This window comes from Gorilla gorilla, chromosome 6 (assembly GCF_029281585.2).
Source record: "Gorilla gorilla gorilla isolate KB3781 chromosome 6, NHGRI_mGorGor1-v2.1_pri, whole genome shotgun sequence".
Classification (NCBI taxonomy): domain Eukaryota; kingdom Metazoa; phylum Chordata; class Mammalia; order Primates; family Hominidae; genus Gorilla; species Gorilla gorilla.
Genome location: NC_073230.2, coordinates 96,783,072 through 96,795,495, shown reverse-complemented (window position 1 = coordinate 96,795,495; position 12,424 = coordinate 96,783,072). Strand labels below are relative to the sequence as shown.

Genomic DNA, 12,424 nt, shown 5'->3' with positions numbered 1-12,424 from the left:
CTTTTTCTGCGTGCTTTGGACTTAATTTGCTCTTCTTCTGTTTTTCTAAGAATTTCTTTTCTAATGTATGCATTTAATGCTATACTCGAAAGCATAGCGTTACAGCTTTAAACATTATAGCTTGTAAGTATAGCAGTGCTTCCTCGTAAGCAATGTTTAAAGCTGCATTCTGCAAATTTTCATTCAATCCAAATATATTATTTCCCCGTGACTTCCTCTTTGATTCATGGGTTATTTAGAAATGTACTGATTTCCACATTTTTATGATTTTCAGATAGCTTCCCATGGTTAACTTAATTAATTTTTAAGTTTCTTTGTGGTCTGGCAAAATACCTCATATAATTTCAGTTCTTTTAAATTTGATGCCCAAAATATGGTCTTTTCTGGGTGAAAGCTCCATGTGTGCTTGAAAAGAGTATGTGTTTTGCTGTTATTTAAATTTCAGATTTCCCTCTGGTGCCATTTTTCTTTAGCCTAAAAATCTTCCTTTAGCATTTCTTTTAGAACAGGTATGCTGACAATGAGTTCAACATACAACGAATTTTATGTTGTCTAATTTTGAATTGTATATTAAATGTTTTGTGTTTTGTATGCTCTGGATGTCATTATAATTCTTTGAAGAATGTGAATTTTTTAAAAAAATAGGCAGTCCACCCAGTTAGGTTCAGACTAAAAATCCTGTTTCTTCTTTCCCATACAAATCACCTAAGTTTTGACTTCCCTCTGCAGTCTCCTAGCCATTGTTTACTCTTCAGAATTCTTTAGTTGTTTTGTATTGTGCTCAGAGTTTTTAGGTAATCAGTGGGAGAAGCAGGCTGTAGTGGGCTTATTTTATGTTGCCTGGAAGCACAGTCTTTGTGTTTTCTTATTCCACAATTCAGATGCAATTATTGCCTTATAGCATCAGTATTTCAATTTACCCACTTTTTTTTTAAAAAAGGATGTTTACGCTCTAATCCTTTTTGCATCTTAGGCCATCCTTTTAGAATCTTATTTCTTTTTGAAGAAAATTCTTTAGAAGTTTTTTTTTTTTTTAACTGATTATCTATTGGGAGTAAACTATGTTTTTTAGTTGTCTTTATTTTATGTCTTCATTGTGTTTTTATCCATAAAAGTTTGTTTTGTTTACTGTTTGAACCTGGTTAGCAGTTATTTTTATGCCAGAACTTTGAAGGTAACATTCCAGTGTTTTCTGATTTCTTGTTTCTGTTGACAAGGTCCTTGTCACTTTGTTGTTCCCTCGTAGGTAATACGTCTTTTTTCTTTAGCAACATTTAAGATCTTCTTTTTGATTTTGGTGTTCTCTTTTCTCCTTTTTTTTTTTTTTTTTTTATTTTAAGAGATGGGTCTGTCAGCCAGGCTGGAGTGCAGTGGTGTGATCATAGCTTACTGTAGCCTTGCACTCCTGAGCTCACACAATCCTCTCACCTCAGTCCCTGGAGTAGCTCACCACACCCAGCTACAAATGTTTTTGTAGAGATGAGGTATTTGTTTTTATTATAATTCATTGATCATCTTGAATCTTGGCAGTGGTATCTTCTGTAAATATTCTCAGCCATTATCTCGTGAAATAGTTCCTTTCCATTGTTCTCTATTATATCCTCCTGGAACTCTAATTAGATGTTGGTTGACCATTCTCTATCCTTCATATCTCTGTTCTTCTCTTTCATATTTTTAATCCTTTTGTTCCATGTTACATTCTTAATATATTCAGTATGAAGAGACAGAGGCAGATCAGGTTCAAGACAGGAAATTAAAGCAAAACTCAGTCATAAGGTTTTGATCACTAGTTACAGAAGGTTAAAGATATGTTTTGTTAAGTTGTATTCTATGGTTAATTATTTTTAATTATCTTTGTCTTTTGACATTTTGCCGTAATGGGTATATGTTCCAGATGACATTGTTGTTACCAAACCCTGGTTCTTTCTGAGCTAGCATAGGCACCCAGAGGTCCAGTTTGGTAGGTGAGATATGGTACCAGGATTATCTGGGAAGAAACAGAATGGCATATAATGTTTAAGGTGCTTGAGCTCTGTATAGACACATTTTGATTCAAATTTCTGCCATAACATTTATTAAATATGTGACCTTTGATGTGGTTCCTAATGTTGCAGCACTTGAATTTTCTCTGCATTGGCTACTGGTATTATAATTATTCCTCAAGTCACTTTTAGCATTATACTTCTAGACAGATTCATTTAGTTGTGGAATAGTATAATGTTACCTTTTAGAAAGTGAGCTTAGGCAAGATTATAGGATTTTGAACCCCAGCTTCAATGATTTATTTGCTTTGTGTTTTTGAGTCAAATTACTCCAAAGGAGGCTAGCACAGGAACCAGGTGGGAATCAGGACCCCAGATAGGTGAATCACATTCAGGACGGGAAATTAAAACTAAAGTTCAGTTATATGACCTGGACCAGCAAGGAAAATAATGCTGCAGATCAGTAAATACAAATATTTCTAATCCCAGGCATACTTTATTCTGGATTTATTACAGCCAGCCTTCCTTCATTATAAATTATCTATGGAAAAAGGACTTAAAGTTATTGATACGGTTGGTTCTCAAAGGTGTAGGGACTTGTCAGAGCCAAAACTGCTAGTGAGAATTCCTAAGTACCTGTGCTGGGGTGGGATGGGAGGCTAGAATAAGCAGGGATTCAGGATCATAGTTGTAGTGAAAGGTCAAATTGGATTATAATGAAATGTCTACTCATATTTACCAGTCATACAAACTAAGTGTTCTGCTTCTGGGAATTTGTTTTGAGGAAATAAGAAAAGATATGCACAATTATATAATTATAAATATTTCATCACACTGGTGTTTAAAATAGTAAAAGAGTGGAATCACTCTAAATGTCCGACATAGAGAATTGATTTAATAAACTTATACTACATCTATGTAATATGAAACTTTGAACCCATTGGAAGTTACATAGAAATGTATTTCTATTTCTTAACTTGAAGAGGTATTTACTATAGTTAAGCTACAAAAACTGGTTACAGTATTAGAATATGATCACATTTTTATAGGAAAATTATATCTGTATCTATATCTATTCATATCTATCTCTGCAAAGAAGAATAAGAAGATTTGGGAAAGTATTCACTAAAATGTTTACATTGATTTTTCTTGGAAGAGAGAAATATAAGGGCTTTTATTTTCTAATTTTTACTGAACATTTATGGCTGTTATAATAAGAAAACATTTTACTTTTTATTTAAAGTGGCAGGCAGTAAAATAAATACTTTGACATTAGATTTATTGTAAAATAGAGAATCCATCTCGGTATTACTTTATTATAGGATTTCTTTTTGTTTAGAACCGTGAGGCCATGCTTTTTTCTGTTTATACAATTTTGAGTAGTAACTTACTTTTTAAATTCCTGCTGATATTTCTAAATCTAATCCTTTATTGTTTGCTTTTATTTCTTTAGGTTATTGTGTCAATGAGTATAGCATTTGCTCAACAAACTGAACTGTCTAGAATATCTGGGGGAAAAGAAAATACTGCATCATCAAAGCAAGCACATGCTGTGTGTCAGCAAGAACAACATTATTTTAATGAAATGAAATTATCACAGGATCAAATTGGTTTTCAGACTTTTGAGACAGTGGATGTGAAATTTAAAGAAGAATTTAAACCACTTAGTAAAGAGTTAGGAGAACATGGAAAGGAAATTTTATTATCAAATAGTGATCCCCATGATATACCAGAATCAAAGGACTGTGTGCTGACTATTTCAGAAGAAATGTTCTCCAAAGATAAAACATTTATAGTTAGACAGTCTGTAAGTATGCCTCCTTGAATATAAAAAACTTATTTAAAAATTGTGAATTCTTTCACTATAAAAATATTAGCAATAGTGCTGCTTAATGTTTGGAGGAGGAAAATATCAAATTCAGTCTTATGACTCACATTGTTGTTTTGTTTTGTTTTGTTTTTGAGGCTGAGTCTCACTCTGTCGCCAGGGTGGAGTGCAGTGGCATGATCTCGGCTCACTGCAACCTCCGCCTCCCAGGTTCAGGCGATTCTCCTGCCTCAGCCTCCTGAGTAACTGGGACTACATGCGCGTGCCACCACATCCAGCTAATTTTTGTATTTTTAGTAGAGACAGGATTTTACCATGTTGGACAGGATGGTCTCGATCTCTTGACCTTGTGATCTACCCTCCTCAGCCTCCCAAAGTGCTGGGATTACAGGCATGAGCCACCGTGCCCAGCCAGTTCACACTGTTAATGTGTTTTATTAATTGTAAGATATATGGATAAGTGACTTAATATTAGTATCAAATAAAACAAGTCTGGTTCATAGTATTCTTGTTTATCTTAAAGATGTTGTACCTGGTAAAATCCCATTGTAAGTTGTACGTACATTCTGTTTCAACCAATTCAAGATTAATTATACTACAATTTGGTAATATCTGTGAATAAAAGATTTGCTTAATTAAATATAACAACATTACAAGGAAATAGCTACCTATTTAGGAAGACTAAAAGATTTTACTATCTATATCCTAATTCTTGATTTATGTACTTATTTATTAATAGAAGATCTATTCTGTGTCTGTACCTCAACTGTTCACTGCCTTTAACAGAAAGTAATAAATCCTACTTCTTTTAACATTATCTGAATTAAAATTTTTTATTAATATTCAGGATAGGTTATGTTTTGTTCAGACTAATATTCAAGTAAAATTGCCAACTCCAGGCCGAGTGTGGTGGCTCATGCCTGTAATCCCAGCACTTTGGGAGGCCGAGGCAGGTGGATCACTTGAGGTCAGGAGTTCGAGACCAGCTTAGCCAACATGGTAAAACCCCGTCTCTACTAAAAATACAAAAATTAGCTGGGCATGGCGGTACATGCCTGTAATCCCAGCTACTTGGGAGGCTGAGGCAGAGGAATCACTTGAACTGGGGAGATGGAGGTTGCAGTGAGCCAAGATGGTGCCACTGCACTCCAGCCTGGGTGACACCAAGACTCCCTCTCAAAAATAAATAAAATAAAATTGCCAACTCTTTATAGAATGCAAAACTTGTTAGGTGTTCTTCAAGACCTCTTTAATTTACCAGCAACTGTTCAAAGCAAAATTATTGGTATAAGTAACATTCCTCCAAGAAATGATGTACTCATAGAACGTATTAAGGAGTTGACTTCTTATGAGTGTGAGACTCTGGAATGTAAAGCTTTTATCTTCAAATAAAATGTATTGAAAATTATTTTTTATCAGTAGTTCTCTGTAGTACTGTGATAACCACTGTGTAAATTAAATGGGTAGTTTCTCGTGTTTCATACATTTAATTTTAAAATATAAATATTCCATGGATATTATTTTCCCTTCATAAAATGTCAAGAGGAATAATGGCATTATAGCTTCGTTAAGAGTAGAAGGAATCTTAAGTATCTTAGTTCTTTTTTTTCTATTAGAATTAGATTAAGTCTAAACTAATTGATAAATAGCTGTTTTGCTTTTGGAAAATAATGATAAAGTAGCTTTATGTTGTTTTAGAATTGTAATTAAGAAAAACACCATTTTAAAAATTATGTTTTTGTTTAATAATAAAATATCACATGCTTTATGGGATAAGTAATAGAATTGCTTTCGTATTTGTTTGAAATATTAATGCTGACAGATTTTTACGAAATGTGTTATGGTTGAATTTTTTTTTTTTTTTTTTTTACTGTTAAAGATTCATGATGAGATTTCAGTGTCAAGCATGGATGCTTCTAGACAACTAATGTTGAATGAAGAACAGTTGGAAGATATGAGGCAGGAACTTGTACGACAATACCAAGAACATCAACAGGCAACAGAATTGTTAAGGCAAGCACATATGCGGCAAATGGAGAGACAGCGAGAAGACCAGGAACAGCTACAAGAAGAGATTAAGAGACTTAATAGACAGTTAGCCCAGGTAAGGGTCTTGTAGTCCCCTTTCTCTCCCCAGTTATTTTTTTTTTTTCCAAACACCAACTTGAACCAGATCCCCAATTAAAACAACAGTATTTTTTACGTAGCCATATTTTTTTTTTTTTTTTTTTGCCGAAATCTGAATAAACTACATATATTTAGCATCAGGAGCACACTCTATACTAAGACAGCAGCTTTAGATCTTGTTAGGGACACCTATCTCAACCTTGGAGTGGGCATTGTCTTTCTGTCGTTTTATTTAACTCCTTTTTCAAGCACTGGAAAAGTGGCTACATGGTTTTGTTTTTTTCTTTTAAATCATTCCATTAGCCATATATAGCAAACTCACTCTGACATTTTGGAAATAACATTGTGCTGAGGTGCTCCATTATGCAGTTACTATCATTCAGTTTTACTATCTTCATTTATAGTTTTGTGAGTCCACCAATTAGCATCTCAAAGGTTTACCTTTATCTGTCTTTAATCCATCTTTTTAATCATGAATGGAAATCGGAAGTAGTATGCTTCTGAAACTCTTTCCAGGGAAACATCTCCTCTTGATTTGAGAAATGCAAATTTATTTAACATTCTTATCCCTTTCTTGACTAAATTTAAATACTTCTTGGTATTTGGGAGCTGGATTCTTGTCAACTGCTGTATAAAATATACTCACAAAACCATTGCAGAAAAGCAAGAAATATTTATGTAGAAGTTCTTATGAAAACAAATTTATTGAATTTAATTTTGAAAACTGAAGCTAAAAAGAGAGATAATAAATATCTAGAGATAACTATTAACAGTATTCTTTCAAACATAAAATAATAGGATAATTGGGAGCTGAGCATAAAACATTATTTGGAAAAATTAACTTTGCTTTTCTTCATTGCATTTTGTGAATTCAAACTTCTTAATTTTCAATGCAAAATTGAAAAAAATTAATTGAACTGCACAAATTCCTGAATATATAGACTTAATTGGCTTTTAAAAAATATTTTAAATTTTGCATTGATCTTTGTATATACTTTTAACCCCTTACGATGGAATATGAATCATAAGTAGAACCAGGGCCTGTTGGTCCCGGGGGTTAAAAGAAATCTGCTTAATATTTCTGCCCTTTTTCTCTATCGCGAACAGTATTCTTTCATGACCTTTTTTCTTATTTAGAGATCCTCCATAGATAATGAAAACCTGGTTTCAGAGAGAGAGAGGGTGCTTTTAGAGGAGCTGGAAGCACTAAAGCAGCTGTCTTTAGCTGGAAGAGAGAAGCTGTGTTGTGAGCTGCGCAACAGCAGTACGCAAACACAGGTAGTATGGACTTTGCCCCACCTAGGAGCAATGGATCACCAATTCAGTAGGATTTGTTTGTCTTTGTTGTTGGTATGAGATGTATTCTTTTATAGGTACTAAGCTTAACATATTTGTGACTGCATATGTGTAAGGTAGGTGGAGTCAAAATGCCTTACATTTCATTTAAGGTAATTTGAATCTGACATTCTGTTAACAGCAAGTATTGTTTCACCAAAGAGAACCTAACAAACTTTATTGTTGCACTACAGCATGGATAATTTGAACCCATTAAAATTTTTTATTTGTGTACGAGAATGTTTTATCCTCTTTTGATAACACTAATCTCAAGTGTAGTTAAATATTATACCAAACAGTATCAATTTTGTGCACAGAGGTTTCTATTTTATCTCATACCAATATAGAAGAATGACATGCTGTTTCCAAGTTGACAGGTTTTCTTTCTGTCTTCTCCTCTCTTCCTTTACACAAACTTAAACAGAATGGAAATGAAAACCAAGGAGAAGTTGAAGAACAAACATTTAAAGAAAAGGAATTAGACAGAAAACCTGAAGATGTGCCTCCTGAGATTTTGTCTAATGAAAGGTATACAAAATGTGTACTTTTTCAGTGCAAAGTAAATTAAAATGGTTGTTTCAATGTAATAGACTTTGTCCTTATTTTTATCTTGTACATTGATACTTTGTCTTAAAAATCATCATACCATCTGTGTATGAAACATGTCCATGTATCTGTAGTATGTAAAGGATTTTCAGTTTTTCGCCATTAAATAGATAACATTTTTTAAAAATCTTTTCTATATAAATTTTGATTGGATATTAATCACATACTTAACTGTTAATCACCTGATGTTAGCAAAACTTTTCCTTACTTTGATTTTGTAGAGGTTAATATAAAAATGTAAAATATTAAGTGAGAATAGTTATCCTACATTAGTATTAAAGACTTTAAGCACAATATTTTAAACTTTGTTTTGTTCAAATGAAAATAATTTCTTTAATTTTAAATTAAAACTAATATTTACTTCTTAATTTCCTCCTTTTCCAATTTCTGTGACTGTCAACCCTCTTGTGTCCTCCTAACCTCCTTCCTCAGCTTGCATGGAGGAATTTGGCCCCTAAGATTTTGGCTTCCCCATTGGATCATCAGTATGGAACGCAGTCAGTATGGAACTCAAACAAGAAAGACAGTGTATGAAAATTAGAGTTACCATGGCAATATAAAATAAACACTTTGTTTATTTTATATTATTTATCTCTAATTGGTAAATTTTGAAAACTATGCAGTATTTAATTTCTAGGAATTTTTATAGTAAGTGCCAATAAAATGAGTATTTTTTTTAACCACCATATTAATTTTAATCATTTCTCTTAAGTAGAAATATTTTCACATTATTCTAGTTCTGGGATTTGGGGCTTAAACAAAACCTCAGAACAAGTTAAGGAAATAAAACCCTTGGCTTCCTACTAAATTAGTTTAGTTTTATTTTTAGTATTCTTGATTATATAAGCAGAGAACTTGATCTAGGTGCAAAAATAGAACCGTCTCTTTCACTTGACAAATACTAACGGAAAACTTCTCCATTTATTATCTTGTCTTAAAATAGATATGTCATGTGCCTGTGAAACAGGTATCCTTTAGCCTGATTTTTGGCAAGCTCCTACAGTGTGAAGCTAAAAGATAAAACTGTCTTAAGGCAGAAGACCTTTACCATGAAAATCTTTTATTTTGTCTGCATGTATAAAGTGTGCCTTTGTTGAACTGAGTTGCTAGGACAAGAGAGTTGTTTAGTTTTTAAGAAAATTAATCAGGCAGTCTTCTGAATCACCATTTATGGAAGTACCTTTCTTCGCATGGTAGAATGTTCATGTTAAGCAAAAAAGAGAGTGTACAAAAACACTTTGTTCGGGATGATCTCATTTTTGTTTTTAAAATACGTATATATTTATAAGAGAGGCAGGAGGAAAAGTCTAGAAATACAGGCATTAAAATTGTAATAGTGATTGTTGAGGTTTTTTGGTGAGTGGTTATCAGTATTTTCCATATTTTTTAAAATAAGGATTACTTTTTAAAAAGAGAGACACACCAAATTCATTCTAGTTGAAAACAGGTTTCTTCTGCTGACTTAAATGAGTGTGGTGAGTGTAACTTGAGAAATTTCTGTCCCTGGAGCAGATGTAATAAAAACGGCCTATGATACTCCCTGTGGTGTTGACAGATAGTGAAATTTCATTACAGACCTTTTTAAAAACAGATCTCTGCCTAACTGTTACTTTTTGTAATTTAAACATTCAGCTCATTACCATTAACTTGTACAAATACTACCACATAATTTTTTCTGGTGTGATTTTAAAATTATGTTTTAAAATATGTTTTTATGTTTAACATATAGAAAGATTTAAATGTGCAAAATACATATGTATAACCATGGGCAGCAAGCTCAATAACTTGCATATGCTTTGGCACTACCATACTTTTTAAAACTTAAATTTTGTCTCCCAAGATTTTCTCTTAACCTAGTTACTGGCTTAAGACTTTAGTTATTTTTTTCAAGTCAATTAAATACAGTACATTTTTAAAAATGGTATGATTAAGCTAATTGGCCAAAATTTTTCAGACAAAAACAAATCATTTTATAATATAGTTACAAATAAAAAACAAGAAGCACTTTATTGTAGATGCTATTGGGTATTATTTTAATAAAAAGGATCATCTGTTATTTTTCAAATCAAATATTTTGCAGTGTAGTTTTTAGTGGACATAAGCAAAGTGTTTGCTTCAAAAATATTAAACATTTTAATCAATGCTTCTTTATCTATACAGGTATGCACTCCAGAAAGCTAATAATAGACTTTTGAAGATCCTCTTAGAAGTTGTAAAGACAACAGCAGCTGTTGAAGAAACAATTGGTCGCCATGTCCTTGGGATTCTAGATAGATCTAGTAAAAGCCAGTCATCTGCCAGCCTAATTTGGAGGTCAGAAGCAGAGGCATCTGTAAAGTCATGTGTCCATGAGGAACATACAAGAGGTACTAGTTTTCTGTGTTGTGGAAACAATCATTTCAACAAATCTGCTGAGTTCAAGGCATTTTGCCATGTGTTGAAAATATAGAAGAGAAAATAAGTATTTTCCAGCAAATGGACCTTCAGACAGAAATACATTAGAGCAACTCTTTTCAAACACCATTATTGTGTAGCATTTGCAAGTGGGTATCATAGAGTTGTCATTATATTTACCCAGGGTTGCCACAGTGCCTACATAAACCAGAATGCTGTTCCATTTCTCCACCGATAAAAGAAAATTTATACATCAGCACTCAGGACTCTTACCAGTATCTGTGAGGTATGGATGACATCCTGAAACCATCCTGTAGATTAAGGAAAGATTAGAAATAAAGACTTTTTAGGAACCCAGCACCAGCTTCATGTACCTGTTGAAATGGTTAGAAGAAAGTCTTGATAAGAAACCCAAGATTTGGTGTTATCTTTGGACTGTCCTTTGCTAGATTCTTTCTTCCTTTTGAAAAAGTGAGTTGAAATATTACACAATGCGTATGGATCCAGAGATTAGGTCCTGATATGCCAGAGCTGTCTTCGTAACTCTGTCTTCCTTCAGCTGTGTGGATTCAGCTCTTCTTTCCGTTTCTTTTTGTTTTGTTTTTGAGACAGAGTCTCGCTCTGTCGCCCAGGCTGGAGTGCAGTGGCGCAGTCTAGGCTCACTGCAACCTCTGTCTCCCGGGTTCAAGCAATTCTCCTGCCTCAGCCTCTCAACTAGCTGGGACTACAGGTGCATGCCACCACGCCCAGCTAATTTTTGTATTTTTAGTAGAGACAGGATTTTACCCTGTTAGCCAGGCTGGTCTTGAATTCCTGACCTCAGGTGATCTCCCTGGTTTGGCCTCCCAAAGTGCTAGGATTACAGGCGTAAGCCACCATGCCCGGCCTCTTCTTTCTATTTCTTCCCATCACATTGCTGAACTCCATTGTCTCTTGTTTTTTCAATTTCTTTTTCCTTGCAGGAGAGGGAAATGAGGAAATCAAAAGAGGGGAAAAGTTTTGTGAGTTGGAGAAACATAGGATCTGGAGTCCTGGCTCAGAAGATCAAGCCCACAGTTCACTACCATTCCACACTCAAGCACTTCTCCCATAGAGGCAGACCTAAAATGCCAGTTTTTGTAATTTTTGAGAGAATTCTGTTTGTTAAATTTCATGTGGAGAAATGAGAAGAAATTATCCCATTTATGGAAGGTTTGCCTAATTATAAGTTGGCCAGTAGTGTGTTTCTAGGTACAGAGAAAAGCTTGATTTGGAATTGCAAATAAAACTGATTTTTAAACACCTTAGCTGAGTTCAAAGATAGTTTTAAAAATTGTTTTTAGTAAATTAAGAGCTGAAATAATACTGAATTTTAAACCTTGCTTTCAAATTCACTCTTTTCAAACTTGGTAGAAGGATTTTTCAAATTAACTTCACTCTTGGTTAAGCTCTCAGTCACGGCTGTTTTATTTCTGCATATGGATCTTTATAGAGAAGAATTAGGTAACATTTTCTTGGTCTGATAAAAGTGTTTATCAAATTATGCTTTTTAAAAAACAATTATTTCACAAGCTTGTTTCACTTAACCATTTAGGGAGGGATTTTGCTGTTCTACTGGTAAGACATAGACCAGGTTGACTGCCATATTCAGAAGACACTCTGAGAATGTTCTGTGCATTGCAGATGTATTTTGTGCTTTTGTTGTTGTTGTTAGCAGTTCTCTTAGATACTTCTCAACATGGCTGCCAAAGTATTCAGCAGACAACATACCTTGAAAGACAGTGAACTTACTTCCAGAGCACTGTCTCCATAAAAGGGAATAAATGGATAATTTAACTCAAGCACAGAGGATTATATTTATGTTCATTTTCCATGAGAAAGCAGACCTAAAAAGACTTCTGATCCACTAGCCTATTTTCTTGCATAAGTGTATCTAAATCTTCCAACACACATGAAATATGTATATCCTATTTTAAGATACAGTAATGGTTTTCTTTCCTTTTTTTTTTTTCCTTTTGAGTCTCGCTCTGTCACCTAGGCTGGAGAGCAGTGGCGCAATCTCTGCCTACTGCAACCTCCACCTCCTGGGTTCAAGCCATTCTCCTGCTGCAGCCTACCAAGTAGCTGGGATTACAGGTGCCTGCCACCATGCCTGGCTAATATTTTTGTATTT

The 12,424-nt window shown here is 33.9% G+C and overlaps 1 protein-coding gene across 7 annotated transcripts in view; it reads left to right on the top strand.

Moving 5' to 3' along the window:
• Positions 1–12,424, top strand: part of AKAP9 (A-kinase anchoring protein 9) — a 167,237-nt gene that overhangs the window by 91,330 nt on the left and 63,483 nt on the right. For 3 of the 7 annotated variants that reach the window (XM_019031098.4, XM_055346590.2, XM_055346591.2), the window contains 6 exons: positions 3,436–3,789; positions 5,690–5,914; positions 7,075–7,215; positions 7,697–7,800; positions 8,311–8,406; positions 10,039–10,244. In XM_019031098.4, coding sequence (XP_018886643.1) covers positions 3,436–3,789; positions 5,690–5,914; positions 7,075–7,215; positions 7,697–7,800; positions 8,311–8,406; positions 10,039–10,244 — 1,126 coding nt within the window. The remainder of the gene's footprint in view (positions 1–3,435; positions 3,790–5,689; positions 5,915–7,074; positions 7,216–7,696; positions 7,801–8,310; positions 8,407–10,038; positions 10,245–12,424) is intronic. The other 4 variants (XM_019031100.4, XM_019031099.4, XM_055346592.2 and 1 more) reach the window with 2 other exon arrangements.